The 10,139-nt window shown below is 42.2% G+C and overlaps 1 protein-coding gene across 1 annotated transcript in view; it reads left to right on the top strand.

The window, feature by feature from the left end:
• Positions 1-327: 327 nt before the first annotated feature.
• FANCM (FA complementation group M) overlaps positions 328-10,139 on the top strand; it is a 115,048-nt gene continuing 105,236 nt past the window's right edge. Inside the window, 4 exon segments of the mRNA XM_020986412.2 lie at positions 328-1,020; positions 2,210-2,382; positions 5,071-5,148; positions 7,378-7,536. Coding sequence (XP_020842071.1) covers positions 462-1,020; positions 2,210-2,382; positions 5,071-5,148; positions 7,378-7,536 — 969 coding nt within the window. The 5' untranslated portion in view covers positions 328-461.

Genomic DNA, 10,139 nt, shown 5'->3' with positions numbered 1-10,139 from the left:
TGAAGATTTTCCAGTGGAAGCAGCGTGTGTGTGTGTGTGTGTGTGTGTGTGAATTCATCCTTTTTATCAAAACTCTTCGATTTTCAGAAAACCTCCTTATTGTAAATGCACTCAGAAGGCAAATGATCCGCAAAGTTACGTACGCTGATACAGCCCTCGAGAGGCTTCACAAGCCGAGGTACCTAGCGGCTTTGAAGAGCCCGCTCTAAACTGGGAACCTCCTGGGCCAGGACGGGGGCGGAGCGATGGCTGCGTGACGGCTGCGCGCCTGCGTTACCGTGCGTCGCTCGGAGGCGGGGTTTCGGGGTGCAGACCAATCACATGTGCGCCGCGGTATTTTTGAGTGGTCGGGCAGGCCCGAGGCCGGCGTTTTCCCTTTTCCTCCGTGCTGCGCTTGCGTTATCAATGGAACTGCGGTCCGTGGCTCCGTTGTTCCGGCCGCGGAGGCCCTTTTTATCGACATGAGCGGCAGGCCTAGGACCCTCTTCCAAACATGGGGCTCCAGGGTCACTCGTTCTGTTCGTTCCTCCTCCGGGGGCGGCTGCGGAGCTGTGCGGCCTCAGGGCCTCGCTGGCTTCGGGGCCTGCGCCCCGGCAGCGGTGCAGGAGCCGGAGCTGGAGCCGGAGCCGCCGGAGGAGGACGATGAAGTGCTGCTGGTGGCGGCCTACGAGGCCGAGCGGCGTTCGAGCGGCGGCGAGGACCCGGCCTCTCCTGGGCCCCTGGAGCCCTGCGGCTTCTGCCCCGCGACGGGGGCCGTGTGGATCTATCCCACCAACTTCCCGGTGAGGGAGTACCAGCTGCGCATCTCGGAGGCAGCCCTGTTCTGCAACACCCTGGTCTGCCTGCCCACCGGGCTGGGGAAGACCTTCATCGCCGCCGTCGTCATGTACAACTTCTACCGCTGGTTCCCCTCTGGCAAGGTGGTCTTCATGGCCCCCACGAAACCCTTGGTCGCGCAGCAGATCGAGGCCTGCTCCCGGGTGATGGGCATCCCGCAGCGCCACATGGCCGAGATGACAGGTATTCCAGGGGGAATGGGGGCGTCAGGGGGCTGGGAGGGCAGGTCCTCACTGACACAGTGTCGTGTTCCTATCAGGATACTGCTCTCCTTACCCCCATCCCTTCACTGAGGCTAGCCCTTCCCGGGGCACCAGATACACTCAGCAAGTATTTATTGATTGATTGGCGATTGGGGTTAAGTGACTTGTCCAGGGTCACACAACTAGTGTCAAGTGTTTGGTCTGAGGCCTGATTTGAACTCAGGGCCGGTGCTCTATCCACTGTGCCACCTAGCTGCCCCACAGCAAATATTTATTAAGCGCCTACTGTATTCATTCAGTCAACATTTATTAAGTCCCTAAGTACCAAGCACTGTGCCAAGCTCTGGGGATGCAAAGAAAGTAAAAAAACAGCCCCATCTTTCCAAGTGGGGAGACAGCAAGCAGACAACTGTGTTCGTATATACAGGATTAATCTCTTAGGGAAGGCACTAGCGTGAAGGAGGAACAGGAAAGATCCATGACTTGTAATAATAGCTGACTATATATAGTACCTTTTAGGTTGTTTCACCAGCTTCTCGCCGCGTCCTTGTTGTGATGTAGGTAACCAGGTAGTAGTACCTCAGTTTCACAGATTTGGAAATAGGCTAGGAGGTGAAGTTCCTTGCTCAGGTCCACACAGTAGTTAAAGTAGTTGAAGAGTCTGCCTCCAGATCCCCAAGAAAGCTATCAAATCTGTAGCTAACCTGATCAGAAATAGGTAGTGGTGATGGTGGTGAGTGGGAATGGTGATGCCTTATTTCTGCCTCAAAAAAACATACCCAAATCCTAGCCTTTGAATGCCTAAGACACCTAGAAGAGATGATGACTTCAGCTTAGATTTACCTTGGTCAGCTCAATGTATGTATGTTGTGAGTTTAGATTTCCATTTACCGTATGTATAAATGAAAATGAACTTTTAGGCCTTTTCCTTTGTCAACATTTTTTTTTAGTGATTTTGACCCTTTTTAATGTCTTATTCTTATCAGGTCTTTATTCCTCTTATGTAACAACTACTTTGACATTTAGGCTCTGATGTGGAGCTTTGAGATCAAGTTAAGTTGAAAGCCAGTTAACAAAGAAAAAAATTCACTATCAAAAATTGGGCCAATTTTTTCCATATTTTATGAAGTGTAACAATTTAGAAATCTTACTTGTTCTTATTTTTGCAGGTCATACCCAGGCTTTCATCAGGAAGGAAATATGGCACAATAAGAGAGTACTTTTTCTTACTCCTCAAGTTATGATAAATGACCTTTCTCGTGGAGCCTGTCCTGCTGTTAAAATTAAGTGTCTAGTTATTGATGAAGCTCATAAAGCTCTTGGAAACTATGCTTATTGTCAGGTAATGATTCTGTTAGTATTTTGGGGTCATGATCACCAGATTGCATAGTGGATAAAAATACTCTAATATGGACACATTTTGGCTGTATGTCACTGGACCAGTCTCAGCCATTTTCTACCCTGCTACCTTGCCTTACTTACCCTTATCCCTGCCTTCCCCCTCTTCTGGGACTATAATCATTACTAACTAATCTGGAAAGCATGTGTCAATTGACTGCTCGGTTGTTCTGACTCAGTCTTTGTGACATCCGAGTCCAAAATTCCTTTTTCTAGCCACTGGTCCAATGTGGTGTCTCTACCATTATACTATAAACTCACTGAGAGCAGAGATAGCCACTGTTGTCTCGGTATACCCCTGGCCACTGAGGGACTTTGGGATCTCACTTATTGGTAACTGCAAGCCTTGCTAATAAATGATCATGTTTAGAAACTTTGTGCCTCAGTCTCTCTTCATTACAGATTTTTATTTTCGACAGCACTACACTTGGCATATGCTAATCCATGGAGTTCCTAATAGGATTCCTAATTAGGACTAATTGGTAATTAGGAATAATTGCTGAAGCCCTATATTGTCTCTTGAGTTTGGACTATAATCTTATTTTTAATTTTTTAATTTTTAGGCAGTTGGGGTTAAATGACTTGCCTAGGGTCACACAGCTAATGTCAAGTGTTTGGTCCCAGGTCGGCTTTGAACTCAGGTCATCCTGACTTTAGGACCAGTGCTCTATCCACTGCGCCACCTAGCTGCTCCCCGGACTATAATCTTAAAATAGCTTTTCTCATAACCCAATAACCTTCTGAGGCTACCAATTGTTTGTGGCATAATCTGGCAATAATTTAGGATGAATTGGATAGATGGACAGAATGAAGAAAGGGAGATCTGTTAGCAAAATATATGTACTGTATAGAAGAGTATGTGATTGATTGTGGTGGGAATTAAAAGGAATGTTTGGATGTAAAAGCAGAATTTGTACTTTCTGTCCTATGTAACCTACTTTTGAAAATCAAACAACAATTTTGAAATCAGTTTACTTAATTTTGAGTAAAAATTGATAATTAAAAGTTGACATTTTTCAGTTGCATTTAAAATAATCATTTTATGATGTGTATTCTGAGCTCCATACTTTCTGATATAGCTCTCCAAAAACGACTAACGCAACCATGCCAAAGTACTGATGAGCCTAAAAAGTAAAAAGAGTTTTAAAGGACTTGGAAAAGTCCTTGGAAAAGAAAATGAATGGAAGACAAAGAGAGTTTACCTTACTTTTTAAATTCACAGTTCCTATACATTTTAGCCCCTTGCTTGAGGCCCACAATATCTGAAGGTTTGTCTTGAAGGGCTCTGAAGTTTGATAGCTGTGTGTTCATTTCTGCTTTATGCTTATAAGTACTTTCTTTTCAAAGAATTTTAAGTTATGAAAGCATATGTTCTGTGTAACTGCTGAGATAAATCAGACCATTTATTTGGAAATATATCTTTATCAAGAAATAATTGTATTGAATATTCAGACTTGGGCATTCATACTTAAAACTGAGCTCATGGGGCAGATCAGTGGTGCAGTGGATAAGCTCTGGCCTTGGACTCAGGAGGACCTGATTCAAATCCGGCCTCAGACACATAACACTCACTAGCTGTGTGACTCTGGGCAAGTCACTTAACCCCAAGTGCCTCACCAAAAAAAACCCAAAACCCCCCAAAAAACTGAGCTCAGTTTGTTCTTCAGACATCATCTTGAAAGAATGTATATATATTTATTTGATAAGCTGACATTTTCATATTTTACTTCTTACTTAAATACTTATAAGGACCTGTGATTCCATCATCACCCTTTCTGACAGGTAACAACCTTTCTCACTTAGTATATGGTATTTGAGAGTTATGGTTGAAAACTTCATTGCTGGTCTGCCAATCTGATAATGAACTTCTAAATTTAGTGAAGTTGGTCCTCAGATGCTGGGCCCATCCATACCCAATGTTTCCAGTTTGGTAGGATATATCAGAGTTTGTGTTCTGCAGGTATAGTAACCTACAAGAACCTAGAGTCACTACACTACCCTCCACACCCCAAGTGAAACATTGAGAACAGAACTTTATATATAAATTCTTTGATTATATTCTGGAATTGATAGTGTTTTGACTTCCATGACAGTAGACCTAAATCTAGGGTGTTAATATTTGTTATTTTTCAAAAATTAGTACTTGTAAATGAAAGGCAAGACTGACATTAGTGTTCACTTTTTTCCTTTAAAAGCTCAAGTAATTCAGTGTAACTTTCTCCATTTAGTGTCCCGAAAGAAATGTGGTCTTTGGAAAACTAGCAGCAGTACTTGTGCCAGATATGTAGAAAAGCATGAATGTGCCAATGAGTGCCAAGTACAGGGTTTGAGTATTAGGCATGGGTTTGATTATTAATATAAGACATTAGCCTACTATCTGTCATCATTACATTTAAGTAAAAGACTACATATACTTAAGATGCTATTTACAAAGTTTTTTTGGGGGTGGGGAGCAAGGAAATTGGGGTTAAGTGACTTGCCCAGGGTCACGCAGCTAGTAAGTGTCAGGTGTCTGGTCTGAGACCAGATTTGAACTCAGGTCCTCCTGACCCCAGGGCCGGCTGTATCCACTGTGTTTTTTTTTTTAAATAAATGTTTGTTTAATTACATATACTCAAAATATTTTTTCCAGGTGGTAAGGGAACTAGTTAAATACACGAAGCACTTTAGAATATTGGCTCTCAGTGCCACACCTGGCAGTGACACAAAGGTAAGTTTGATGATTTTTCCATTTAATAAAAACAGAAATGCATAAGAACTGCCATCCGCGATTCATCCAGCCCATAATGGTGGCATCAGGGAACATATGAATAGACATGATCATCTCCCTTATATTGCACGTGTACAAAGATTATGGAAATATCCCCATACATCCCTAATTTACCTAAATAATTTGTTGCCACAATTATGAATTAATCTATAGTGTACCTTAGCCAATTTATTTTTTGCCTGTGCCACCGCTATTTTAAAACGTTAATATTTAAACTATTTTATTGATGACGTAGCTCCTGCCTTGAAGGTTCTACCTTTGCTTTTAAAAATAACTCAGATATAACCTACTCCATGAAGCTTTCCCCAGTCTCCTTGAGCTGGTTTCTTTTTACCCAGGATAATAGTTTTTTAATTCCTCCCCTTTTGGGGGCTTTGTCTCTTCATAAAGGTTATGCATTTATATACCAGGAAGGGATATTATTCAACTGTTTAAAATTAGAGGCAACAAAGTTTCAAGTAGTTATATTAATATTTACTTATTAATAATTTCAAATGATTGTAACTGCTCCTCAGTTACTAGAGAACTACTTCACTTTTTTAGAGGCTGCAGGATTAGGGAACAGGCATTCCGAAATGAGTGATATTAGAAACATAACCAATATTATAGTATTTTAACTCAGTGACAAAGAATAATAAGAGATTTCACATTTCACTTTTAAATGCAGCGAGTGGTATATTGTCACAACTCATTATAGTAGCTGACTTTCAAGTAAGCCTGTGCTGACTGATGTTGACAATGTCAGATTTGTACCTGTACCTGTAGTACGTACTATATTAAATGACTTACATGCTACATTCCCTGTCAGTTGGAGATATGGGAACTGCATCCAAAAAATATCTGATACTTTTTATCATTGCTTTCCATTTTTCCCCGTCCCCTATCTCCTCACCAAAAACAACCAACCAACCAGAGGCATACCTCACAGTTGGGAAGGCTATGCCACAGGATGTGGGGCATCCTGAGAGTGGGGGGAAGGGGAAAAGATTCTTTGAAAACCTCTTCTGCCACTATAATATGCCATTTCTGGTATACTGATTTTTAAATCACGTGTTTATTGATATATATTGGTTTGAAATCACTTTTGTTTTCTACTGTGTCCAGGGAGGCAGCATTCTATAGTTGAAAGAACTCTGACTCTGTAGTCAAAAGACGTGGATTTGAATCCCAGTTCTGGTGCTTTCCTGGGTCTGTGAGCTTGAAAGTCACTTAACCTGTATGGGCTTGTTTCCTTATCAGTAAAATGAAGGGATTAGTCTAGAAGACTCTTGAGATCCCTTCCTGACCAGATGTAAATCTGTGATTCTGTGATCCTTCCCTCTTCCCCTTTCTGTTTACAAAGATGTAAAAAGAGAGATGAATGAAAGAGTAGCTTCTCAAAACCAATCAGCTCGTCTGTCTGGTACACTTTTATGGATTTGGTAGGTGGTCCTTAGCATTCTAAAAGTGAGAAATTTCAGTGTTTTGCAAAACCACTTTTGGCTTCTGATGGTGGTGTCAGGCTTTTAAGAGCATTTTAAATCTGGCTATAATTTAAATTGGCTACTTTTTGACTTTTTGTTGTTGCCCTGAAGCCAACCTGAACCTGTCTTCTTGAGTTGCCATATTTTCCAGAGACATTGGATGGGACTGTGTGGAGGGCCAAGGTCAAGGATGACCTCCCCCATCCCACCCAGTTGACATAATTTGTTATTTGCACCTGTAGCTGGACTCTTACAGTGTGACCTTGAGGGTCTAACCAGCTATAAGAAAGGTACCAGTCAGTCTGCACCCGACTGGTAAACTGTGCAGCTGGGACCCTTGTAGATAAGCAGATCATCATGTCTTCATAGTGTGGCAGTTCCCAAGGGAAAAGATTGCTGCTTTTGCCATCCTCCTTACTTATGTTCCCTCTCCTTTTTTTCCACCTTTCTTCTCCCCTTCAGCAGAGGAATTAATCTTTTCCCTACCCCTACCCTTCCTCCTCTTTTGTCACACCTATTTGGGAGGGGGTTGTCCTTCACTTCTCCCCACTTTGTTGCAGCTCATTAGTATGTGAGCTTCTGCCTGCATTGTGAACTCTTTTATACTTGGTGTAGTTGTTCCACATGCGTGTTCATCTCTTTTATTGTAGATCCAGTTTCAGTGCACGTCTCATGACTTTTGATTTTTTTTGTTAACACTGTATAGGCTGTACAGCAGGTTGTTTCAAATCTACTAATTGGGCAGATAGAGCTTCGTTCTGAAGACTCGTCAGATATTTTGCCCTTCACTCATGAAAGACAAATTGAAAAACTGCTTGTTCCCCTTGGAGAAGAACTTGTAACAATCCAGAACACATATATACAGGTAAGTGGTTTCTTTGTGGCTGTGAAACTCCTAAATTTCTGTTATGTGGCATCTTCACTGGCTTTTCGTTCACTGTTGAGCTTTGAAAATTTTTTTTTTGTTAAGGATTTAAAAATGATTAACAAACACATCCCAATATACAAAGAACGTAAAAAGGATTATATATGAAATCATGAGCTTCTCATTGTGTACTTTGTTTTTTTAAGTGCTTATTAAATTTAACAAAATAACATTGCTTATTTTTTGTCTTTCTGAACTTTTTGTTTCCTTCTGTCTAATCTCTGTCACTTTTCACTAATTCACTTCCCTATTCCCTCATAGAGGCCCTACCTTGTAAAAGATAAGCATGATCAAGCAAAAAAAGAAAATCAACATATTAACTATGTCGACTGTATTTATACCTTAGTCCTCTAATTCTCATTGTTCTCTCTCTTGCCAAAATGTGAGAGGTGTGCTTCAGTCTTCTAAAGTCATGACTGGTCATTATATTGATCAGATTTCTAGTGTAAATGAAAACACTTTTGAAATATATTTATTGTTGTCATGGAAATTGTTGTCCTGCTACTTACTGCACTCAGCATCAGTTCATATAAATCTTCCTGGGTTTCTCTGAATTCATATTTGTTATTTCTCATAACATAATAATATTCCATTATGCTCAGATACCATGATTTATTTAGCCATTTCCAAACTGGTGGGCATCCACTTTGTCTCCAGTACTTTGCTAAGACAAAAAAATGTCGCTGTAGCATATTTTTGTCCTTTTCCCCTGTCTTTGATTAGTACTGGTATGTGTGTGTGTATGTATGTATGTGTATTTTAGGGACTTTTTGGGGTAGAGGTCAAACTTCTAGAGAGGCTGGAATTTCTTAGCCCATCCGTACATTAATGTGCCTGCACTGTTGCAACCCCTCCAACAATTGTTGTTTTCCTATTTTCCTTCTTTGTCATCTTTCTGATTTTAACTTCATTGGATTTTTTTTTTTGGTGAGGCAATCAGGATTAAGTGTCTGAGGCCAGCTTTAAACTCAGGTCCTCCTGACTCCAAGGCTGGAGCTCTATCCACTGTGCCACCTAGCTGCCCCAACTCCATTGGGTTTTGAGGGAGTTTTTATGTAGATTGGGGAGGAGAGGAAGGTGTTGAGCCAAGTACTGAACCCTTTAGAAAGGAGGGAGAAGGACCTGGGGTCTCAGTATTCTACAGCTACCATAGATAATTGGATTGGATAGAAAATTTTAATGGTGTGGTCTTCAACAGAGGAAAGGTTACTGAGTGAAGGAAGCAAAGGATGAATGTGGAAGTGACAATGGGGAGCAAAGAATATTCCAACTCTCCCTAAAGAACCAGTAAGAGTGATGAGCTGAGAAAAGGAAAAGCCAGGCCTGCTGTATTGTTAGGAGAGTTAAGTCTCACCAAAGGCCAGTAGTTGGAAAGAATGTGAGAGAAGGAGGTCCAGGATAAAGGGAAATGTGTTCACAACCAGGAATTTCAGAAAGTACTGTGAAAGGGTTGGGAAGATTTGGAGTGGGATGTGGGTGGGGCTGGCTGGAGGGGCACAGGGATGAGAGAATATGAGGAGGGGGAAGGGATTCGTTTCCTCCTAGATGTTCACTGATTACTTATCACAGGCATAGGGAGAGAAGCAGGAGAAATCATAGGGGCAGTCATGGGTTACTGATGGAGAAAGAGGCTCACAATTTCCAAATGGAAAGAGTTGGGCTGGTTCTATTTGTTCCTTCACCTGGAAGCTGGTAGAGGGAAGCCGAGCATTGGTGGGGAGGGGAAGAGAAGTTGGTGGTGGTTCCATTTCCGACGTCCTTCCACCTCTCACTCTGGCTAGCAGACAGTGCAGATGGTCTTCCTCTATCCTTAGAGTGAGCTGGGAGAGGTGAAAGATGGGAGAGGGAATGAGGACATCGATGTGGCTCACAAAGAATCTTGGCTTTAAGCCTCGTTCGTTCTGCATTACGGGCAGAGTGTGACGGAGCCTGGGCCTGTGCAAGGCCTATGGCCTCTGGGGTACAGGTGCCTCGATGACAGCTTTTCCGTAGGTAAAGAAGAGCACAAAAGAAAATGGGTATGAAGACATTGTATCTCTTACTAAGCATTTATCGATCTCCTGCTGTGCTGCCACGCACTGTACTAAATGCCAGGGACAGGAAGAAAGGCAGGAGAGAGTTCATGCTCTTAAAGAGCCCAGTCTGATGAGGACATGGCATGAAAACAATATGCGTGAATAAGATACACACACATTGCACATGTGTGTGTATGCACACATTATAGATACATCTCTATGTGTGTGATAATTCAGAGATAATCAACAGAGGAGGTCACATTAAAGAGGAATCAGGAAAGGCTTCCCATAGAATAGGGAATTTTAGCTGGTACTTGAAGCCAGGGAAGATAGGTGGAAATGAGGAGAGTTGCTGTTTTGGTCATGGAGGACAGCTATTGAAAATGACTGGAGACTGGTGATGGAGTGTCTTGTGCAAGAAGAGCCAGAAGGCCGGTGTCCCTGGCTTACCGAGTACGTGGGGAGGAGCAAGGTTTAAGAAGGCTGGATAGGTCGGAGGGCACCAAGTAGTAGATTTTATAATTGTTC

This window comes from Phascolarctos cinereus, unplaced genomic scaffold, assembly GCF_003287225.1.
Source record: "Phascolarctos cinereus isolate Bilbo 61053 unplaced genomic scaffold, phaCin_HiC Scaffold_3;HRSCAF=262, whole genome shotgun sequence".
Taxonomy (NCBI): Eukaryota; Metazoa; Chordata; class Mammalia; order Diprotodontia; family Phascolarctidae; genus Phascolarctos; species Phascolarctos cinereus.
This window is presented reverse-complemented; position numbering and strand designations above follow the sequence as displayed.